This window comes from Vombatus ursinus, unplaced genomic scaffold, assembly GCF_900497805.2.
Source record: "Vombatus ursinus unplaced genomic scaffold, bare-nosed wombat genome assembly UNPS02014794.1, whole genome shotgun sequence".
Classification (NCBI taxonomy): Eukaryota; Metazoa; Chordata; class Mammalia; order Diprotodontia; family Vombatidae; genus Vombatus; species Vombatus ursinus.
Genome location: NW_020954572.1, coordinates 20,665,713 through 20,689,398, shown reverse-complemented (window position 1 = coordinate 20,689,398; position 23,686 = coordinate 20,665,713). Strand labels below are relative to the sequence as shown.

General features: G+C 49.1%; 1 protein-coding gene across 1 annotated transcript; it reads left to right on the top strand.

The window, feature by feature from the left end:
- The first annotated feature begins 912 nt into the window (after positions 1–912).
- Positions 913–23,641, top strand: TYRO3 (TYRO3 protein tyrosine kinase). The gene is made up of 19 exons (XM_027870007.1): positions 913–1,063; positions 3,399–3,582; positions 3,872–3,972; positions 4,889–5,059; positions 6,638–6,724; positions 7,983–8,098; positions 8,527–8,704; positions 9,231–9,376; positions 9,920–10,064; positions 10,738–10,867; positions 11,025–11,125; positions 11,328–11,423; positions 11,900–11,980; positions 12,374–12,466; positions 13,307–13,428; positions 14,589–14,698; positions 14,978–15,137; positions 15,390–15,526; positions 18,890–23,641. The coding sequence occupies exons 1-19, from the start codon at positions 928–930 to the stop codon at positions 19,242–19,244; spliced, it is 2,649 nt and encodes an 882-aa protein (XP_027725808.1). The 5' UTR covers positions 913–927; the 3' UTR covers positions 19,245–23,641.
- The last annotated feature ends 45 nt before the right edge of the window (positions 23,642–23,686 follow it).

Below are 23,686 nucleotides of genomic sequence, written 5' to 3'. Positions count from 1 at the left end.
GGATAAAAGCAATGCCTGCCCTTAAGGAGCTAACATTCTGCAGGAAAGCAAGAGGATTTAAGTAAATATAAAATAATTTGAGGAGGCACTGAAATCAGTTAGTTGCCAGTGACCCGTGCATCTCATGGCTCAACTAGTGTTATCTGGGAACTGTGGTATGCCTAGAGATGTCTAGTAGGGCCAGAGTGTGGGTAGGGGAAAAAGGGGGGACGGGGACTGTAGGATAGTTCTGGAGTGGGAGGGGGATAAGGTGAAGCTTTAAGAGAAGAATCCTAAAGTGTTGTTTGTGAGAATATGTTGGAATGTCAGGGGAAATAGTGGGACTATGGACCAGGACATAAGGGGATACCAGCTGCAGTTAAAGCGAGTACCGATGGGGGATTGGAGCCAGAGGGGGTATCTGAGTGTTGGGGTGAGGCTTTCAGGACCGTCCCGCCGGACTAGAACGCGAGAGGACTGGCGTGGGGTTGAGGGGAGGTGGTTGGCCAGAATGGGGGTGGGGGGTGGGAAGTGAGCCGCTCAGAGGCTCCGCGGGGGGGCGGTAGGAGCTCGGGGCTGCAGCCGGCCCGGGCCGGGCTGGGCCGGGCCGGGGGAGGAGGCGGTGGCTCCGGGAGAAGACCATGAATCAGCGGCGACGGAGGCAGCGGTGGTGGCGGTGGTGGCGGTGGTGGCGGTGGCGGCGGCGGCGGCGGCGGCGGCGGCAGCGGCGGCGGCAGCGGCAGCAGCAGCAGCAGCAGCAGCAGCGGCCGCGAGCTCGCGCCGGGGACTTGGCGGTGGGAGCAGCTCCGAGTGCGCGCGGGTCTCCCCTAGCCCCGGGCAGCTGCGGGCTCGCAGGTTCCCGCCCCCTCGGTCCCCCCGCCCCTCGCCCCCGCCCCCTCCGTCGCGGTCCGGGCCGGGCCGGGCGGGCATGGTGCGGCGGCGCCGCGGATGGCGCTGAGGCGGAGCATGGAGTGGCCGCGGCTCCGGCTCCGGCTCCGGCTCCGGCTCCGGCTCCGGCTCCGGCTCCCGCAGCTGTTGCTGGCGGGACTGGCTGCGCTCCTGTTCCCGGAGCTCCCAGCCGTAGGTAGGAGCTGGGGTCTGGGGGTGGGGGCGGCTGGGGCAGCAAAGCCGGGGACCCAGGAGGGACTGGAGCGGAGCAAAGGCGGGCGGGCGGGCGAGGGTCTGGCTCCCCGAGCCCGGGACTGGGTAGCCGAGGCCTGCGGGGCCGGACGTGGGGCGGCCGGAGGGGCCGAGGCGGGGGTCTCGGGGGCCATGGTGGCAACGGAAGGCCGAGCGAGCAAGCACTGGGGAGGAGGAGGGCGGCAGCCATGGGCATCTGGCCGCCTGTGTCCCCACCCCCAACTTTCTCCTCTGGGTTGGACAGAGTAGCAGTAGGGGAATCGGTCGGGGGTCTGCAGGCGGGGGACTGGGCTCTTGATTTTCCCGCCTCCTCCAGGGGGAACAGTTTCTTTCTTTCCTCGGGAGTCCTAGGAACCCTCACCCTCTCACACATACTGTACACACAGGTCCCCTTCTTAGCCACAGCTACCTAGTACCAAAGGGGGTACCCCCACCCCCACTCCGGATATCTCAGGTATGTAGGATTTGCAGTTGGTGGGAAATGTGATACCCTGGCGCCCAGCCCCATGCAGGAACACAACACACATTTGATCACAAGGAAACATTTGGGCACACCCTTGATAAAAACCACTCCAGAATGTGGGCGAAGACACCTGGGAGAATTTTAGAACCTTTGGACTGAGTGGTTTATCAAGTGTGGGGCTAAGTCCAAAGCCTCTGCCAGTACTAGCACCAATTTAGGAACCTCATTCTCAGATTTGCTGGAGTCACAGGGCAAGTCTGGAAGCGGGACTCTGGTTCTCAAACTCTCAGACCACACCCCCCTGCACCGTGCTTGAGGGCTGTAATGGGGGTGCATTCTGCTATTTGGGGTGATGACAGCCTAGCGTCCTTGGACATCACGGACTGCCTGAGCAATGAGTAATTGTCCTGTGTATCCCACCTTCCAGCTCTCTGGTGAAGAGAGACAGCAGAAGTGTCTTTCAGGCTTCCAGCAGAGAACCTTATACCCAGAGAGAGAGAGAGAGTGTCAGGGTCTCAAAGCAAAGGAGAAGAGAAAAAAATTAGAAATGGAACTCCAATATCCATATACACAACCTCTCTCCACCAAAAAAAAATATGTGGGGTCGGAAGAGAGGGTTTGTCTTTTGAGCAGTGGAATTCTACCACTTGCCGAGGTTTGGGACACTAGAGAATTGTGCTGTGGAAATATAGTGTGGTGTACTGAAAAGAGCTCTGCATGTGTAGTTAGGAAGTATGTGTTCGTTCTAAACCAGCTGTGAAGAGATCATAGGTGACTTAACTCTGAGCCTCAGTTTCTTCATCTACAAAATGGGAGGAATAGTACCTGCCTTATAAGAGTTGTTATTGTTAGGATCAAATGAAATGTTTGTAAAGAGCTTTACAAACTAGGCTTTATATGTGTCGGTTATTATTACATTTCAGCTGAGGAGAAAGGGTTTAGAGGTCTGGGATTGACCCATAATCCCAGTAGGGGTGCCTGCCCATTCTACTAAACTCACTCTTCCCTACTTCACAGGTCTTTCACTCCCACAGCCTTCATCCATTCAGGTATTAACAGAGTAGATGGATGCCATGTATATGATCTGACATGTTTCTGCAAACATATGGTTATCTGCTTCTAGGGAACACTTCCCTCCTCCTTTTTTCTTTCTTTTATTTGGCAAGGTGGGGTGGAGAGAGCTAACTCTAACAGAATGGGGAGTGAGTCCCTCACACAGGGTTGCAGAGTTAAGGAGGCACAGAGATGGAGCATCTTCTAAGCAGTTACTCTAGTTATTCTCAGGGCAGCTTCCAGCCACAATCTGAGTGAGAATTTCTTACCACCTTCCAGTTCTGCTACAGCAATCTGGAACCTGAGTGGTGATATGCTGTTCACCAGACCCACTACCTCCCCAGTTAGGAGTTGGGAGGGAAGGGGAGATGCTTAGACATCATTCTGACATGAGCCTGGCTCACCTTTCCTCCTAGGCAAGCATGGCTAGAGGCAAAAAGAGGAGAATCAGCATTGCTTAGCAGATAGGACTGGTAGAGAAGGTGTTTCCGGGGAGCTGGTACTGGGAGAAACTGCACCCAGAGAATTTGTCTTACATCCTTTCTTCTGATGACTGGATCTATGCCACCTCTCCTCTCACGCCTTTATACCAGTTGTTCATTCTTGCCGGTGTACGTGAGGATATGGATCCTAAGTGGTGGAACTTGGTCCTAGAAACGGGCCTGAAATAGTCCCAGAAATGGGACTAGGGCATAGGGGGCAGAGCAGTGGGCACTGTCCCTTTCACTCTTAGCCATCTGAGTTTTACTTCCCCTTCTCTCAGGCTTGAAGCTCATTGGGGCCCCTCTGAAGCTGACGGTATCTCAAGGGCAACCAGTGAAGTTGAACTGCAGTGTAGAGGGATTAGAGGACCCTGAGATCCAGTGGGTCAAGGATGGAGCTTTGGTGCAGAGTGTGGACCAAGTCTACATTCCTATCAGTGAGCAGCACTGGATCGGTTTCCTCAGGTACAGGACAGAAAGGGGACTGAGAACATCAGAGAATGCTTCTTAAAGATGATGTTATTTGAGTTGGGCTTTAAGGGATGGGTAAGATTAAGTAGAGAAAGTTGGTCTTATGAGATGCAGACTTTGAGGTTTTGTGATGATTTCTTTTTGTTATGAAATCCCAGGGTTTTATTAGGCTTCTTTTGAGAACTTTGAGAGAAGGGACTTAAGCATCCCTTAGGGTCTGGCTAGCAGGGCTGCCCCCTCCCTCTCCTACGGTGGTGAACTGAATTCCTTGTCCTCACTGCAGCCTGAAGTCAGTAGATCGATCTGATGCTGGGCGGTACTGGTGCCAAGTGGAAGATGGGGGAGAAACAGAGACATCCCAGCCAGTGTGGCTTACAGTAGAAGGTGAGGAGGGGGTTGATGGAATAGCCTGGACACTCTGGCAAGAAGGGCATGACCATGCCCAGAGCCCCTGAAAGCAGATGGGGAGGCTGCATTCTCTTCCTGCTTAGCTCAAGGATAAGCTATGTTACCCTGGTGTTCCATCTACCCCTGGCAACACGTGGCCTCAGAGGGAAACAAGGTCTCTGACTTCCCAGGTCAGCTTCAGGCATAGGTAGATACCCCCAAAGCTTGGAGTCTGTTCAAGCAAAGCTTTAGGGAACATCAGGGGACCCTGTGATACGCCACGGATGAAGGCTCTCTCTGTTCTTTGGGCAGCAAGCCTAATGCACCCTGTCCCTGGCCGGACTCTGCCCTGACTAGCTTGTCTGGGACCAGGGGAAGAGTAGAGGAGCAGGGGGGAGGGGGAGGAGGAAGATTTGCAGCTGCAAGAGCTCAGTTCTGCTCAGCTGAAGAAAACAAAGTGACTAAGAAGTAACAAAGGACTTGGAACTGTAGCTGGGGCTAGGGCTGGGGCCTGCCAGCACAACCAGGCAGCAGCTCCCCCACCTCCCCGCCCCTGCAAGCCCTCCTTCCTTCTCCCTTATTCTTCTAGGAACTTTGATATAGCAATGCTCCAGAGAGGGCGTGATGTTTGTCGAGGATGCCTTCTGTGCATGGGAAGGGGAGGAGAGGAGGAATGAATGGGGGGCTCGCTTCTACCATGGGACCCACAGCTTTGTGGGGGAGGGCCTTCTTCCATAACCCAGAGAACAGCAGGAGCCCCTTTCCTTTGGAGATTTGTTTATTTCACATTTAACCAAAAAGTTCTTGGGGAGCCTTCTGTTTTGGGGATCCCTTTATACTTATGATACAGGAGTGTTAGTATGTTTAAGGAGGTGACAAAAATCAGCCTCTGCCCACTCCCCTTTCTTCCTAGGTGTGCCATATTTCACTGTGGAGCCAGAGGATCTCACGGTGCCCCCTAACGCTCCTTTCCAACTGTCTTGTGAAGCGGTGGGGCCCCCTGAACCTGTGACCATCTTCTGGTGGAGGGGGGGCACGAGGGTTGGAGGACCGGCCCTCTCTCCCTCCATTTTGAATGTTACAGGTGAGCTCACTCTCTGGAAGGGAGAAGAGAGGGCCAAACTTCTCTGGGAGTAAGCCAGCCCTTGACTGTGACTTGGGAAGTTGACAGGAGAGGGGTAGTTGTCAGAGGAGCCCTCCTCCTAAGTCATGTCCCTGAGTTTCTCCTGGATAAGTAGTCCCAAGCTTCCTGACCCTTGGTGTCTTTCTTACTGCGTGCGCTGACAGAAAGGTGTGTTTTTTCTGGGCAGAATGCACCTATTTGTAGTAGCTCACACTGTGAAAGCAGAGGTAGGGTCCCCCCTTGTTGACAATGGGGACAAAGCAGGCACAATCATCCCTGAGAAGAGGATAGGGGGACTTGTTGCAGCCCCACCCCCCAAGGAAGGAATCAGAAGTCAGCCCATGTTCGAGTAGGAGGAAAGTCTGGCAGAAGGGGAGAAGCCATACGGTAGCTTTTTTACCCTGATCAGTTTCTTCATCTAATCAATCCCTTTCCCCCTAAAAAGCCCTACTCCCAATCATATCCATATAGAGGCACGGTAGTATATAGAGTGCTGGACCCAGAGTCCAGAAGACTTGGGTTTGAACCCTGCCTTAGAAAGCTTACTGGCTGTGTAACCCTAGGCAAGTCACTTAAACCTGTCTGTTCCTCAGTGTTCTCATCAATAACGAGGCTTCTAGGAAATAATGTGCATTTTTTATATCATAAACCTTAATGGGCTGTTTAAATGTGAGCTGTTATTATTATTGTACCCTGATGCATCTGCATACACATCACTGCATTTGTGACACACCTTTTCGTGAACAAGATCTGCATTTTCTCATTGAATTTTGAGGTGGGGGGTGGGAGGAAGAGGATGGAAACCAAGCTCTGAGTGAGTTTGGCAGGGAGTGGGAACGGGTTTTGTCTGGGTCAAATTTCACAAGTCTCCAAACTGCTGAGGGTCTTGAGAAGAAAGCAAGAAGTGGGAGGGCTGCTGGTCCTAGTGGGTGGGAGTTGAGGAGAAGAGACTGTCGTCAGCCACGGATAATGCTGGGCTGACAGGTGGGAAGTGTCTGGCTTTCCAAGATGAGACCAGTGATGGAGGTAAAGGGGTCGGGCGACAATATTGGGATAGACAGTCTTTAAGAGAGGAAATCCAGGCTCTCCTCAGGTTTTATTTGATTAGAAGCTGGAAGAGAAGCCTTTAGTCAAGAAGCGTGTATTGCATACTTGTTCCTAATACCTGCAGATCATATTAGGCACCATAGTGGGACACAAAAGACCTTGAAAACATAGTCCCTTCGCCCAAGGAGTTTACAGTCTATTTGGGGATGCATAATAAAGAGATTCAGAGTGCAATCGTTAAGCCTAGAATATGGAAGGGTAGATTAAATACCAAAGGCCAGGTGGGATTGACAGTGAGGAGGAAATTTAGCATCTCTTTCCTATAGATTGAAGGACTTCTGGGGCCATTCTTAACTCCTTGTCATTTGACCCCCAGGATCTGAATTATCCCCTCCCCTCATCTCTTCACCAGTTCTGTAAACCCACACATCACCTATTCCCAGGCTCAGTGGCCACCTTTAGGCTGACCAGGTTTTTCTGTGTGGCCCCCAGGGGTGACCCAGAGCACTGTGTTTTCCTGTGAAGCCCATAACCTGAAAGGTTTGGCCTCTTCCCGCCCAGCCACAGTCTATCTTCAAGGTAAGAAGTGTGTGTGTGTGTGGGGGGGTGTACAGGGGTGGGGGTGGGAGCTCCCAGCCAATGTGGAGTGAAAGATTATAATTTCGAGAAGAAGCTTTACCTCTTGGCCTCAAGCTCTTCTCACTCCTGAAAGCCTTCTTGGCTGAGGTCTCTGGGAGGAGGGGCTACTACTTGGCATATGTCCCCAGCCCCTGTAGTGGGAGCACCTGAGGCACAGCCATAGCTGAGATGAGAATAGAAACCTGACGTCACAGAGCAGATTCCCCATCACGAAGCCGATTCCTTGGGAGGGAGGAACAGCTGGAGCTGGCCAGGACTCAGGCTTGGCCTCTGCCTCTTTTATCCCTTTCAGAGGGAGGAATGGTGGTAGTGGAGTCTGCTCAGGTTGGTGATCAGTGGGGTGTTGTTGGATTTGACTTTGCCTCTAAAAGGAGGGATGTGAAAAATGGGCTCTTTGAGAGAGAGAAAGAGAGAGAGTGAGTGAGTGTGTGTGTGTGTGTGAGAGAGATACCTATACATGGCAAAGCCAGACTGCTGCTGGAACAGATGTGTCATTTACATATGTGGAGTCTGAGTTTCTCCCCTCCCTGCCCCCGCATCACTGGCCTTGGTCGGGCAGGCTTCTGGTTGCAGAGACTACTTCACAGAGATGGCCTCATGCTCTGTTCCAGGCTCTGTTCCAGGCATGGCAGCTATTCTGTGTTTCCTGCTATGACAGAGAGACACAGAGAAAGACCTGCACTCATGCGGGCTCCTTCTGAGCTCTAGCAGAGTCCCCGATGTGTTAGGTGCTAAATAACTCATGCATTGGTTGAAATGCTCATCAGTGGTGGGAAGGGGAAGGAAGATTCCTTAAGATTTAACTAAAGGATGCATTAGCTCAAGGCTTAAAACCTTGGTTATTTTTCCTTCTTGTCTCCTAACCCTCCTGCCCCATGTTCTCTTTTGTTGAGCTCCCTGACTTTGTGGCTTCTCTTCTTTCTCAGAGGGAGGGTGGGACAGGAAGAGAGAGAGCCCTCTAGAGCAGTCACTATGACTGGAGGCATATGCATATGGGGGTTTTGAGGAGCCATATTCAGTCTTAAGATATTCCAATGAGGGGGGCACAGCCCACAAGGAGTCTAAGGAAGCATCTGGGGACTGTAACCCACAATGAAAGGATGAGAGGCAGAGAAGTCAGGAGACATTTAAAAAAAAATAATAATAAACCTCTCAGACCACCATAGGTTGACTCCAGATCTCCGTCCCCCTCTTGCAGCACTTCCAGCAGCACCCTCTAATGTAACAGTGACCCGGCTATCTAGCAACAATGCCAGTGTAGCCTGGATTCCTGGCTCTGATGGCCGAGCTCTGCTCCACTCCTGCACAGTCCAGGTATAGTTCTGGGAGGGCCTAGTCTGGGGAAAGCTGAAGGTGGAGATTACAGGACTGCCCTGTTCTGTCTGTCAGACTAGCACCTGGTCAATGATGAGTCACGGTCTTGTGACCAGTCCTCACTAGGCTGGAGCTCTGTACTGCAGCAGGACCCAGATGGGTGGCCAAGGTGTATTCTCTCGTCAGAGTATGCTTTGTGCATTCGTGGGGGATCCTTCTGAGCTCCAGCAGAGCCCCGATGTGTTAGGTGCTGAATAACTCATGCATGGGTTAAAATGCTCCTCTCTGCTGGGGAAGGGAGGGAAGATCCCTCAAGGAAACATTGGTTCAGGGCTAAAACCTTGCCTGTTTTTCCTTCTTGTCTCCTACCCTTCCTGAGCTCTTTGACTTTGTTGCTTCCAAACCTTCTTTCTCTAATTTCTGTGCAGGTAACGGAGGCCCCAGGAGGCTGGGAGGTCCTGGCGGTCGTGGTTCCAGTGCCACCTTTCAGTTGTCTGCTTCGGGGCCTAGAACCTGCCACCAACTACAGCCTACGGGTTCGATGCACCAATGCCTTGGGGCCTTCCCCATATGCAGACTGGGTGCCCTTCCAGACCCAGGGTCTGGGTAAGAGGACTTGGAGCAGCAGGGGCTTGAGAGAGCCAGCGTCTCAATTGTGGAAGTCTATCCAGAGAGGGAGGTGTGACCTTGGGCAAGTCACAACTCCTACACTTCACTTGCCTCATCTGTAAAATTGAGGGTTTGGACCGAAGTCCTTATCAGCTCAAAAATTCCAGTGAAAGGATGATGACATACCTTGGTGACCTATATTGTCTTTTTTTTTTACCCCATCCTCCCAAACAGTGTATAGCCTGTGCGGTTTCCCTGTCTTCCTCCAGAGCAAAGAGTGTAGCAGGAACCTAGAATAGTGGACATTGAGACCAGGGAATGTGGGCAAAGATTAGGCCAGAAGACCAGACCCTCACCCTCTCCACTTTCACCACCTCCATCCTCACTCCAGACAGTAGGCACTCAATGCTATTTGTTTTCTGGAAACTCAACAGGTAGGATCTTCATAGAGAAAGGGGTAGGGAGGCTGTGGTGGAGGTTTGAGGTCTGAGTGATGCCTTGGTTGTTTCTCTTTTGTGTCCAGCCCCATCCAGTGCCCCTCAGAACCTCCATGCCATCCGAACAGACTATGGTCTGATCTTGGAGTGGGAAGAAGTCATTCCTGAGGGCTCTAGTGAGGGCCCCCTGGGGCCCTATAGAATATCCTGGGTTCAAGAAAATGGGACTCAGGTAAGGGTTGAAGAACCCCTAAACCACTCTTCCTGGTCTCCTTGGCTCTCCCTCTCCCCCCAGGCCAGGAACTGGCAAAAAAAGATGGGCTCCCTGTTTCCAAGTCCATTTGGGACCTAAGTGCTGCTTTGACCATGACCCACCCCCTACTCTTAGCCCAGAAGGGGATTTTCTCAGAAATCATCAGGTCATTTCTCAAGCTTACACCTCCCTAGGATTCTACCAAGGTTGCCACTTTGTATGCAAAGCAGGCAACACATTCCTGCATGGACTGGGGGAGGATACAGATAGTGCTGTGCCTCCCTCCCCCAGTCTTTGGTTCCTTTGTCCCCATCCCCCACCTTTGCAACTGAGATGAAACGTTTGTGTTGGTGGAAAGGCTCCCCAAACCCTTGAAGTGAGGAATGTGATGGACTCCCTGTAAGTTGTAAGATTGACCCACCCTAAGTCTCAGCCTCCAGCTCAGCCATCATTCTGCTTGCCTTAGCTCTGTGGTTACTTCCTCAAGTTTTGTTTTGGGGTGGGGTCTTTTCCGGGCTGCAGGGTGAGCTGACTGTTCTAGGGACTAGAGCCAACCTGACGGGCTGGGATCCCCTGAAGGACTTGACAGCCAGAGTGTGTGTCTCCAATGAAGTTGGCTGTGGTCCTTGGAGCCAGCCTGTGCTTGTCTCCTATCGGGACCATGCTGGTGAGACAGAAAGGGGAGCAGGGGATCTGTCTGATTGAACAGCCTGCTTTCCTGTGGGAGGGTTTGGTAGGAGCCTGGTTCCCATTTTCTTCTGTGCGTGGCAGGCTCAGAGACTTAGATCCACGCAAACAAGGTCAGGGCCAGAGATTAATGAGCCACGGAAGATCATTTTGGGAGTTTCCTATGCTCCTTTAAACTTGGGTTTCTTAACTTGAAGTCAGTTTTGTCATAACTGTATTTCAATATAATTGGTTTATTTTATAATTCTACATATTTTGTACATTAAAAATATTATTATGAAAATGAGTTCATAGGTTTTAGAATGCTGAAGGGTTCCAGGACAACAAAAGAGCCCCTGTTTTTTTGGCAATTGGGGTTAAGTGACTTGCCCAGGGTCACACAGCTAGTGTCAAATGTTTGGTCTGAGTCTGAATTTGAACCCAGGTCCTCCTGACTTCAGGGCAGGTGTTCTATCCACTGTGCCACCTAGCTGCCCCCAAGAGCCCCTGTTTTAAACCTGCTTGTCTTCTGGGGTCTTTTTTCCTTATTTGATGCCTTATTATTCTGATTTTTGAAGATAATCCTGAGCAAGTCAGATAGCTTCCCTGAGAATGTTCTGAGAGGCTTCTATACTGGCCATCTGTACTAGACACCCTTCCCCTTTTTCCTCCAGGCCAGCAGGGTCCTCCTCACAGTCGCACATCTTGGGTGCCTGTGGTCTTGGGCATTCTGACAGCACTTGTGACAGCTGCTGCCCTGGCTTTAATCCTGTTGCGCAAGAGAAGGAAGGAAACACGGTTTGGGTAGGTATGGGTGTGGAGTGGTGTCTGGAGACATGGAATTGTCCCCCTCCAAATAAGTAAAAGTACTCAGTAGCCTGAACCCCAGTTCCCTCTCTCTCTCTCTCCCTTCCTCCCCCTTTCCCCTTTGACCCCTTCCCTACATCTTGTATCCTACCAGGCAAGCCTTTGACAGTGTCATGGCCCGTGGGGAGCCCGCTGTTCATTTCCGTGCTGCTCGATCCTTTAATAGGGAAGGCCCAGAGCGAATTGAGGCCACATGTGAGTCACTTGTCAATGGGGTTCCACGAGGGCATCCTTATTAGACTCTGTCTTGTTTCTTGTGAACTCCTGTACCTCATTTGATTTTGGGATGAGTCAGTCGCCGTGCTTGGGGTGGGGGAGTTGCACAGGAGTATGGGGTTGGGTCCTGGTCACTGCTCAACTTCCCCGGGGTTTTTAACTGCCTTTTCCTCCTTTCCAGTGGATAGCCTGGGTATCAGCGATGAACTGAAAGATAAATTGGAGGATGTGCTGATCCCAGAGCAGCGGTTCACCTTGGGCCGGATGTTGGGCAAAGGTCAGGTGGCTGACTGTCTTCGGGGAGGGTGAAGCCTTTTACCAAAGGGAGATGGCGGTGTGTCTGAGCATCACATGCCTGGGATTTGGAGGATTGCTACAGTTGGGACTACCTGGGACCGGGCAAAGAAGGGTGCTCTCATGGGTCATGTGGACTTGGCAGGAAAAACTCTAAATTTAGGAGACTTAGTGATGGCTAGGGAAGATGGAGTGGAGTCTGTGCTGACTTGGGTGGTTGGGTTACCCATTTCTACTTGTAGTACGTTGTAAGATTCTATGACCCTTTGATACTAAGCCAGCTTCCATAGCCTGTGACACTCAGATGACTCCTTCTTGAGCCCTGCCACACGCGTTGGGGAACTCTCTAGGAGGAGACGGGAGAGTCGAATTGGCTGGTAGGCTCAGCTGCCTCTCATAGGGGAAGAGCTTGGGAGGCCAAGCTAAAGTCATCTCACCCTTACCTGGCTTCATCCCTAGGGGAGTTTGGCTCAGTGAGGGAAGCCCAGCTGAAGCAGGAGGATGGCTCCTTCGAGAAGGTAGCAGTGAAAATGCTAAAAGGTGAGTGGGGTACAATGCTGAAGGATTTGGCTTCCAGCCTTGGGAGAGAGTGGTAGAGGCAGCTAGAGAGCCCCGAGCCAAGCCTATCTCTGTGAACAAGGCAGGAGCACCTTTGGCAGCTCTGGAGCACTTGAGGGCAAGCTCAGGAACTTAGCAGTGGCTCTGAGGTCCTCTTCTGTACACACATTCCTGAATAACACTTCTCCCTTGTGTTTGACTACTGTGATTCTGGCAACTACTCAGCTCCCTAGCCTGGCCTGAACACCTCCAGCAAAGCCATGTCCTATAGTGGACCACGACCTCTAGGGAGACTCAGTGGGTGGATGACTTAAAGGGAGAGGCCTGCCCCATTTGGGAGGCACTTCTCACCTCGTTTCCCTTTCCTCTTCCTAGCGGACATCATCAACTCCAGTGACATTGAAGAGTTCCTCCGAGAGGCTGCTTGCATGAAAGAATTTGACCACCCACATGTGGCCAAACTTGTTGGTGAGCTGGTCTCTAGGGAGTCTGGTACAGAGGAGAGGGTAACCAAGGGGAGGGCAGAGATAGGAGCACTAATAAAAAAGGCTACAGAAAGGAGGGAATGTTAGCCATACCAGGTAGATGACCAGGAGTGAGACTGGGGAGTAGAGCACCCTAGCTGAAGAGTCTGTTTCCAAGTGTTCTCTGGCTTCAGAGAGTGCAAAGAACACTCACTGTAGAATCAGAGGACCTGGGTTCAAATCCCATCTCTGCCACTATCTGTATGACCTTGGGCAAAGTTACTAAGTAGAGACATGAAACCCTTCTGATTTCTTCATCTGTAAAATGAGAGAGTTGGACTGGGTGGTCTCTAATAGTCCTGCTATCTTTAAATCTGTGATCCTAAGAGCAGCCCCCAGAATCTATACAAAGAAAGTCAAATTTTCTATGAGGAATAGTGGCACCATATATAGGGGGAGGTCATCATAAGGAATCCCAGGGTCTGGTTCTTCGGTTCCTTCTCCTGGGCTAGTTCCAGGGAATTAGGTAGTTACCAAGAAGGGCCTAGACATTGATTGATTCAAGGACCTTTGAACTGCCCAAAGGGGAGTCTTCCAGTTGACTGATATCCCTCATTCACTGGGGCAAATTAGCCATAAATTGGAGAAGCCTGAGAAAATGCTGTATCCTGAGGCCAGGAAAGGATAGGAAACCTGTTATGCGACAGGAAAGTGATTAGGGACACAGCATACTCCTGGTTTGGTTTTCTGGCCCCTAATCACACAAACCCTTGATCAAGATTTTCCTTTTTTTTTTCTGAATAACTAGCCCCTTACGTTTCTCCACCGTTCTTTTCACCCCCAGGGGTGAGCCTTCGAAGCCGTGCCAAGGGCCGCTTGCCTATCCCCATGGTGATCCTGCCCTTCATGAAGCATGGTGACCTACATGCCTTCCTCCTTGCCTCCCGAATAGGAGAAAACCCTTTTGTGAGTGTTTGCATTGGAGGCATGTGTGTGTAGGCTGGAGCAACATGGGAGAAAGAGCATTTGGGAGAAGAAGGATTTGGTAGACAAGACTGGGAGAGATGAGGAGGAGTTGGGATTTGGTCGCAAGAGATGAAGTGGGGACGGGAAACTTTTTCAGAAGCTTCTCAGGAGAATTCAAGAGGAGATGAAGGAATGGTCTGTTCTTAGCTGTGAACCTAGACATAGCCAGGATATTCCCTTTCAGGCCTAAGGAAGCCCTCAGGGTATTCTAGGCTGAGAAGGTATCTGGTCTTAGAAAGAGACTTGATGTCTTTCTTTCCTTTTTTTTTTTTTAATTAAAAAGCTCCCCCCCCTTTCCATTCCTCCCCTTCACTAAAGAAAAACAGCTCTTGTAATAGACATAGTCAAGAAAAACAAATTTTCTCGTTGGCCATGTTCAAAAATGAGTACTCTGCACATTTAATCGATTTCCTCTCAGTCATCAGTCCTCTGGAATCATGGTTGGCCATCGTATTTATCAGAGTTCTTAAGTCTTTCAAAATTGTTCATTTTGTTTTTATTGTATACGGTATATATATATATATAAATATATATATAGCATCATATATAGCATGTTCTCCTAGTTCTACTCACTTCACTTTATGTTAGTTCTTACACAGGTTTCTCTGAAATGACTTTCTTATCTTTCTTCATGTTTATATTATATATTTATATTATATTATATAGCATAATAATATTACTTTATATTCATATACCATAATTTGTTCAGCTGTTCCCCAGTCAATGGTCACCCCCTTAGTCTTCACCACAAAAAGAGCTCCCATGAATATATTTGTACGTATAGGACCTTTTTCTTCTTTATTTGCTCTCTTTAGGGTACAGACCTAATAGATGTATAATTCAAAGGAAATGAAGAGGAGTTTAGTAGTCCCCAGTTGCTTTCCAGAATGGTTGAACCAATTCATATTTTCTCCCTCCTAGTTTCTTTCTCAGCTTTGCTAAAAGCTCACCTTGGTAAAAGCCCTTCACCCTTTCCCCCTCCGTCAGATTTGTTGACCCTGGAGTTGAGAAAACCCTTTGATCAGGGGGCTCTCCATACTGTCTGTTCAGCTGTTTGTGGCAGGGCTCAGGACTAAGCTTCCTTGTTTCCTCCTGGCTAGAACCTGCCCTTGCAGACACTGATCCGATTCATGGTGGACATTGCCAGTGGCATGGAGTACCTGAGTTCCCAGAATTTCATCCATAGGGACTTAGCTGCTCGGAATTGCATGTGAGTGAGCTGCCAGTGGACCTGGGGGGGGGGGGGGGAAATCATAGAGAAAAAGCAGGAGAGAGCTGTTTGATTAAGAAGTGAACTGCTGTTCAAATTAGAATGAAGATGGCAGGGCCTTGGATAACTGCTGTCGGTCCCAGCCTGGCTATTGTGTCCACAGTGGTGCCCATTCAGGTCAACAAGAGCCCGATGCCTAAAAGCCAGCTTAGAGACTTCTCTCGGGAGGAAAGGGGCAGGGTCAGCCCATTGATTCCATGTACTTCACTCTCTTTACAGGTTAGCTGAGGACATGACTGTGTGTGTGGCTGACTTTGGGCTATCTCGGAAGATATACAGTGGTGATTATTATCGGCAGGGCTGTGCCTCCAAATTGCCCGTCAAATGGCTAGCCCTGGAAAGCTTGGCTGATAACCTATACACAGTACATAGTGATGTGGTGAGTAGAAGGATTTGGGGCCAAGTGGAGCAGAGATTTGGGTGGTTTGGATCAGGGGGACTGCAGAGTAGAATTCGGGCCAGGACCAAAACACAAAGGCCGGGACTACTTACCCTTACAGTCCCTTAGGATTGGGACTGATTGCCCTCACGTGAATTATCCTGTCCAGTGGTGGTTCTGTCCTTAGGTAGTGGGGTTTATCTGCTCCTGGCCCGGGCTTTGACAACTTTTTTGACCTTGATTTTGTTCTAGTGGGCATTTGGTGTGACCATGTGGGAGATAATGACTCGGGGACAAACACCTTATGCTGGTATTGAAAATGCTGAGATTTACAACTACCTCATCAGTGGGAACCGTCTGAAGCAGCCCCCTGAATGTCTCGAGGAAGTGTGAGTGCTCTCCAGAGAGTTAGATAGGGACAGTAGGGGGAGAGAAGACCCTTGGAGGGCAGGAGAACCAGGTTAGGCTTTTGGGTGGATTGGTGATTGTATATAATGATGGCTACTGACAGAGATCCCAGGCTACCCTCTCCCTGAGTGATGACTTCTGCTGAGGGATGATGCGGTTGTAGACCTGGAGCTGGTTGGGGACTTTGGGGGCCATTTAGTGCAACCTCTTCATTTTACAGTTGAAGAAACTAAGGCCCAGGGAGATTGTGACTTGCCCACGGTAACACAGGTCCTCCAGCATTCCTTCCATTTCTCCGAAGAGCCTGATTTGGATCTCTGTCCTTCCGTGTCTCTCTACTCTTCTTACTCTCTGTCTCTGTCTCTTTCTCTCCTCTCCCTCTGGAAATGATTTTCTAATTTCTTAACAGTTTCATGAAGTTTTGCCTTTATATCTCTCTGTCTCTTTCTGGAAATGATTTTCTAATTTCTTAACAATTTTGTGAAGTCTCTGATTCTATATCTCTCTGTCTCTCTCTTCTTTTTCCCTTTGGAAATGATTTTTTAATTCTTTATCAATTTCATGAAGTCTGTCTCGTCTCTGTCTCTCTCTCTCAACCTCTTCTCTTTTCCCTCTGGAAATGATTTTCTCATTTCTTAACAGTTTCATGAAGTCTCTGTCTCTTTCTGTCTCTCTGTCTCTGTCTCTTCTCCTCTCCTTCTAGAAATAATTTTCTCATTTTTTAACAGTTTAATGAAAAAAATCGTATTCTTCCTATCTAGTGCCTCCCTGTTTCCTCTATCTCTCCTGTTCCACCATTTTCTCACTTTACCCCCTCCTTATAACTTCTCCAGCTTTCCCAGGAATAAACAAGAAATCTATCCCCTCCTAATCCCAGAGGCAGAAACCAGAAAGAGATTCTATAAGGAACAGCCATGGTTTCTTCCTCCTCCCCCAGGACCAAGCTAGTTAGAGCTGTTATTGCTGGTATTTAGAAAGAAAGGGAAAAAAAAAAAGACACCTCCCCTAGATTAAGAGTTCTTTCCTACTCAGAATGAGTGGGTGGGGGAAGAGAAACGATGAAATGCCTATAGGAGTCTTCTTACCACTCAAAAGACTGGGGCTACAGCTGCCAGTGGGGGTCTTTGCTTCCCTCCCTTTACTATTCTGCCATAATCCTTGTCTTTCCAAGGAGGGGGCTGACTGTTGGGGGAAGAATGGTTCCTTCAGAACCCCCACTGATTGCTGGTGAAGGGTCCTAGAGGCTGGAAGAGGCTTGAGATTGGAAAATGGGAGTCTTAGAGAGAAATGACCAGCCTCCTTTCATTCTGGAAGGACTTCAGCATCCAGAATGGGGAGTGGTGGGGGAAGCAGGGAGGCTGTGCAGCCTAAGGCCCTTCCTTTGCTAGGGCTGAGTTGGCAGATTCCTCCTTGTGTTAGTAAGCAGAGTATATACCATGTGGGGGAGAGGAAGAAGAGGCTGTACTGATGTAAAATCAGTGTCACCCTGAAGCTCTTTCTGTAGTGACTGGAATCCTCCACCCTTACCAGAGCCAGGCTTTTTCTGGGTTTGCATGGAAGCTAGAGCCATTCCTGGCATAAGAGAGAAGGAAGGCAGGATGAAGTCCACAGTGGTTTTAGGGAAGGGACAAATTCCTTCCACAGGTGAATAGTTTTAGTAGCTCCACCTTCATCTATGACAGAAACAATTCAAGTGGATACCACCTTTCTGCCAACTGAACCATTCTGGCTTTAGGCCTGGGAAACAGAGCTCAGCAGGGGGAAGATGGGCAGAAATAGACTTAAAATCCTGTTGATTTGGTGAGTACCTGAGGCTCATTTGGAGTGACCAAAGAGAAGGATTAGAGGGAATGGAAAAGAAAAAGCCCTCATTTTGAGATTTCAGAGAATGAATATGATACTTTCTGGAGACAAGAGAGTCTTGGGTTCAAATCTTAGATCTGGCATTCACTAGCTGCTTTCTGAGCCTCAGTAAACATTTATTAAGCACCCACTATGTGCCAGGCACCAAGCTAAGCACTGGGGATACCAAAAGAAGCAAAGGACAAGAAGCTTACAATCTAATAGGGGAAGACAAGCAAACAAATATGTGTGAACAAGCTTTATTCAGGATAAATAGGAAATAATTAACAGAGGGAAGGCACTGGAATTAAGAGGAGTTAGGGAAGGCTTCCTGTAGGAGGCAGAATTTTAGTTGGGACTTAAAGGAAGCCAGGGAGGTCACTAATCGGAACAGAGCTAGGAGAGCATTCCAGGCATGGGGGACAGCTAGAGAAAATGCCCAGAGCTGAGAGATGGTGTGTCTTATTTGTGGAACAACCAGAGGGCCATGTATATAAAGTATGTTGCAAACCTTAAAGGATGGAGGAATGAATCTGTGATTTCACTGGTATAGGGAACCTCTCAGGTTAGGAAACTCCCTTTACCAATTCAGATTGGCAACTCCCCTGAAATTTACAGACTTAGAGAGTTGCTAGAGCACGGATATTAAGTGACTTGCCCAGGGCCACACAACCAGAATGTGTCAGAGGTAGCTGGGATTTGAACTCAGGTTTTCCTGACTCCAAGGCTTACTTCTTTACTCACTGTCCCGTGCTGCAAACCTTAAAATGGTACATAAATATCAACTTCTTATTATATGGGCTTCCACAGTAGAAGAAGAAGCAAAGACTTCTTCAACTATTAATAGGCTTCTGGTCCCTGGCTCAGCTTCTTCCTGGTCAGTGGTTGGTGCTACCAGGGGAGGGATGAAGGGAGCTGGCTTCCCGCCAGTGCATCATGGTGGATGGATGCCAGTTGGCTTAGTCAACCTTGAGACTGTGTTCTGGCCAAAGCCCTGTGCTCATGGATTCAGGCCTTTCCCACGACCTGCTGTGGGGTGGACATGATGAACTTTCCTCCCTGCCTATTCACTTTGGGGGGCTCTAGAAGCAGTCATGGGTGAAGGGGCTTGGCATAGTGATATGTAGGTATAATAATTCCCAGCTTCTAGGAATTTTTGTCATGGGGATAGGCAAGAATGTCAGGGAGTTGGCTCTGAGCATCCCAGGCTTCATTCTCTTTCTTGGGGTAGGATTTTTCCAGTCCCTGGGGGTTTTTATTTTAGACTATAATTGGACACCACCTTTTGGGCTGCTAGCCTAGCACGTTGAAATGGTAGACACTTAATAGTAGGCATATCTGTTGAATTGACAGGACAGACCTTAGCAGATAGGGTTTGAGGTCTGGCCCTCTCCAGGAATTCTAAGGACCACAGCCTTGATACTGCCTCTACTTGGAAGGGAGGATAGAGATCCTTCTTTTTTTACCCCCCTTCAGCAGCCTCTCTTATCTTTTTGTCACAGATATGAGCTCATGTACCAGTGCTGGTGCTCAGACCCCAAGCAGCGCCCTAGTTTCACGACACTTCGGATGGAGCTAGAGGAGATCCTGGGCCGAATGTCTGTTCTCTCTGCCAGTCAGGATCCTCTCTACATCAACATCGAGAGGGCTGAGGAGCAAGCAGAAGGGGGTGGCCAACTGGGCGGGGACCAGGTTATCAGTGGGAATGGAGATAGGAACGGTAATGGTACAGGATCAGTAGGTGGTATTCCAAGTGACTATCGGTATATCCTTAGCCCTGGAGGGCCAGCTGAGCAGTCTGGAGAACAGCAGTCAGAGGGGGCCTGTGGGGAGGCCCAGAGGAGGAGGCTGCTCTAGCAGGGGCTGTTGGCCTAACAAATGGATGGGCATCCTTTGGGGGGGGTAAGGGGAAGTGTCTGGCTGACTTTGTTGGCTAGCAAAGCCCCCTCCCCCCTTGATCTCGGCCTAGTCAGAAGTGTGGGGGCTCCTGTGGCAGTCCCTCCCAAACTGTGTTGGGGACTGGGCTTTGGAAGCCTGATAAGACCAAATCGCCCAATCCCAGTTCTTCCTGCAATCACTCTGGCTCCAGCCAGCCTGGCACAGGCTCGTGACTATTTCATTCGGGTGGGGGTGGGGGGGAGGTAGGGCAGGCCTAGTTGTCTGGACACTGGCAGCTGGTACTCTGTGGTTACATTCCCATGGTTATGATGAGTGGGGGCCAGGAAGGAGAGGAGATAAGTGGCACTATTCACCCCTTCCCTTCCCAGTGGGCTAACCCTGCTGCTTTAGTGCATGTGCTGAGCCACCCCTGGCCTGAGGAGGCAGCTCTGCCCACACCACTGGTTTTTAATTCTCTAGGCCTGGCTTCTTCAAGGCACAGAGAGGTGGATTTACATTACACCCATGCAGGTATGAGTTGGTAGAGAGGTTGGTAGGGCCAACCCCTCTCACCCTATAGGTGGAATTGAATGTTGGTATACTCAGGTCTGAATAACCCTTTGTCAGCAGGACTGTGGGGCTACCCTGCCAATGGCCCATCCCTGTTGGGTGCTGCACACTCCCTAGGTCACACCTATGCAGAAAGCTAGAGGACATCAGTCTGCCAGGTGCACTTCCCTTGAAAAGAAGGGGAGCGATGGGGCCTGAGGAAGGATTGGTGGGACCAGATGTGTCTGGTCCTATAAGGGATGGCATCCTCTTTCCACTAGTGAGGGAAGCACCCTCCACTGTCTGTTTGGAGCATGCTACAAGAATCCTAATCCCACTAACAAAGGCAGCTGTGTCTAAGCCCCGAGGGTTTTCTGGTCCCACTTCTTCCTTCCCTGCTGAGTCCCTCTATCCTGACTTTCCCTTTAACAGAAGCCTCCTCTTTTTGCCAGCTCCTATTCAGAGCTATTGAAGTGGGAGGAATTGAGGCCAGGGGGCTGGTTTTGAGGGAAGGGGTTATTATTGATTGCTACCACCTCCATGGCAGAGATGGCTGTGGGGGAAATGGGATGAGAGTAGCCTACCTTGGGGAGGGTGTTTCCAGGCTGTTAGATGCCATTTAAACACAGAAATAAAAAGAAACCTCAGAACAGCCATTTGGAAATAGTCATTTCTTCTTTATCTTTCAATCAAGCACTCTCCTTTGTTGGTTTGGAGGGGGGTAGAAAGAAAAGTTAGAAGGTTGTGATACTGATTTCTCACCTTTCCTCCCCAAGGCTGCAGAGAATTGTCTTGGGCCTATGTGGAATGGAGCATGTAAGTATATAGGGAGACCTAAGTGGTTGTTAAAAGCCTGTGCTTTTCTACCCAGTCTCTCTGCCTTTAAAAGTAGCTCAGGAGAAACAGAAGGGATTGTGTGTCGGGCAGGGAGCTTGCTTGGGAAATAGGTTGCAGCTGATGCCATCAAAGAAGTAGAATGGGGGTGGGGTGAAGAAGCAGCCCTCTTCAAAAAATTTCAGGAAAAACCTGTTGCTGCCAGAACTGGTTCTGGCTCCCACGTGATAAGGAGATGGAGAGAAAGACACTAACTTTAATCAAGGTGTATAGGAAACTAGAATCAAGAAAACTTGCTAGCTAGGGCTAGCCTTACCTGTAGGTGACTGATTAATTCAATTCAGTAAACATTAAGAAACTAAGGCATGTAAAACCCTGTACTAGGTGCTAGGAGACACAAAGTTGAGATAAACATAGTCTTCAGCTTCATGGAATTTAGATTTTGGTAGAGTTTGCTATCTCCTGTAATGTGACTTGGTGGATACATGGGAGACCCTAGCCCCCAAATACCTCCACTTTGAGGGTCCCATGTGGTCTGGATTTCTACCACTAAAAATTCCTCCTGTGTGTCAGGACATTGTCGTGTCTTCCCATTTAAATGCATCCCAGAAGAGGTGGCAATGTAGAAAACCTAATGCCTTAGCTTATCAGATCAATTTTCTTCAGGATAGTTAGCAGATGGAAGAGCTTGGGGGCAAAAAGTATTAAGTGATTACTTGGTGCAAATCAGTGTACTAAAACTCATTGTATAGAAGAAACTGAGGACAGAAGAAGGGAAGGAACATGCGTGGTCACTCAAATAAGTGAGTAGTAGAGGTCAGACTCCAATCTAGTTGGGTTTTGACTGGAAGCAAGGAAGGGGTAAGCAGCGTAGACTAGGTTGCACCATTCAGAAAGGATAAGTCTAGCTGTCCACAGAGCAGCCTGAGTTTCACCTGACGGTATTGATTAAGTGGTGGAGTTGAAGCATTGAGAAGGGGGCAGGACATTAGTCTTTGCCTATTTGATAGGTTTGACAGTCCTACCTGTTGCACTCCTGTCCTAGGCCAGACCCTGGCAGACAATCTAGTCAAAAATTTTCAAGGCCAGAATCTAGGGAGGGCAAAAAATTTTTATAGATTTATGTAAACATCTCCTTGACTATAACAGGATGTTTCTGGTCTGGGGATAACAAACCTTGCACTTGACAGACTCAGGAGCAAACTTGGACTCTAGCCAAATCCTAAAGAGGTAGGAAAGCTCTTGGCTTCCTAGAAAAGAAGTGTGTTATCAATTTGTCTTTCCTTAAAACAGACTTTTAGGCTCCTTCTTAAGTAGGCTTTCAAAAACCTATAGTTCCCACTATGTGTAAGAAAGGCATTTTGGTGGAGGCTGGGCATATGGACATAAAACAATCTTTGTCTTCAGAGCTTACATTCTTTTAGTGAGATGCAACATGTATACAAGTACAAAATAAAGAATACGTAAGGGAGAAGAGCTGTGAGCTTGGGGGAGGGGGATAGTGTTGTGGGAGGGGAATTGGGCATCTGACATAGGTAGCCTCTGAAGTGAGCTTCAAAGGAAACTAGGTATTCTACTAGGGAAAGGTGAGGAGGGAGTGTATTTCAGATAATGGGGAGCCATTTGTGCAAAGGCAGAGTTCAGAGATGGAATTAACATTCTGGGAATAGTTAGCAGGCCAGTTTGACTGGAATGGAAAATGTATGAAGGGAAATAAGTGAAATTGAAACTGGAAAGGGAGGTGAGAGTCAAATGGTGGAAAATCTTGAATGCCAGGCTGAAGATTCTGTATTTGATCCTAGAGGTAACAGGGCTCCATTGAAGAATTTTGAACAGTGAGCTGGTGTGCTCAGAGCTGTGTTTCAGATTATCTGTTTGGCAGATTTGCAGAGGATGGATTGGATAGGGAAGAAACTAGGCAGAGAAACCAATTGGGAAACTGTTACAGTTGTTGAGGTGAAGTGATGAGAACATGAAATGCTGTAGAATAGGGATCATTAACCTCCTTTGGGTCATAGACCCTTTTGGCAGTCTGGTAAAACCTATAGACCCCTTCTCAGAATAACATTTTTAAAAACACAAAATCAACTACACAGCTTTATAAAGGGGAAACCAAGGGTTAGTGAAAATAAAGATGTATTTTTTCCCTTCCAAGTTCATGGACCCCAAGGGGTTCATAGACCATCCCCTTCCCCCCTGCCCAAATCTGGGGTAGATGCTTTTTGAGGAGAAAAAAGGGAGCAGATGGAAGATTTATGAGAATTAGGAGGACTATTCTATATCAAAAGATTTATCTTTGTTTTTGATTTTTTAACATTTTTGAAAATTTTGAGTTCCAATTTTTTTCCTCCCTCCAGTCCATCCCTTTCTCATTGAGAAGGCAAGCAAGACAAAGGATTAGTTTTGATAGTTGTTATCCAGTCCCTTCCTAAGCAAATTCTCAAAAACTCTTTTCCTCCTTCTTCGACTCCAAAGGGAGATACCTTTAAATGACTTCTGCGTTGTATTCCTAGACCTTCTAAAGGATCCAGACTCAAAATGCAGGGGTCACATGCTAATACGCTACAGGGAGGGAGGCTGGGCAGGGGCTGCTCTGTGCAGAGCAGAGACAGGAGCAGCTTGTTCCCGGCCCTGTTTAGGCTGGCTGTAACCCAAGCCTGTCCCTGGGAACTGTGCTAAGTGCTATGCCCACTCAGAGGGTGATGCTGTTACCCAGGCACTCTTCAGGTTCTGAGAACATCTGCCCTGTCCTTGAAGTTATCTTGTAATGTGTGCTTTTCCAACGAGCCCGTGAAGTCAGGAACAAAACACCCTCCAAGTCAATTTTGTTAATTCTCCCTGTTGCCCCCCACCTGAAAACAGCCCAAGTTCACCAAATGCTCTTCTCCCTTCCTTCAGAGTCCCCTTGGAAGTTTATTTCCCGCACATTCCCCACCTCTAGATAGAGAGGGGATGGACACAAGTGCAGAAATAAACATGCAGTTTTGGACATGGCCACTGTATGGATTTGTTTTGCTGGACTTACGCTTACTTGTTAC

Excerpts from the sequence above, each read along its gene's own strand:
- TYRO3 (XM_027870007.1), top strand. The coding sequence starts at position 928 with ATGGCGCTGAGGCGGAGCATGGAGTGGCCGCGGCTCCGGCTCCGGCTC. Across the intron at positions 6,725-7,982 it reads AGCCACAGTCTATCTTCAAG|CACTTCCAGCAGCACCCTCT; the intron begins GTAAGAAGTGTG and ends CCCCTCTTGCAG. Across the intron at positions 11,126-11,327 it reads AGAGCGAATTGAGGCCACAT|TGGATAGCCTGGGTATCAGC; the intron begins GTGAGTCACTTG and ends CCTCCTTTCCAG.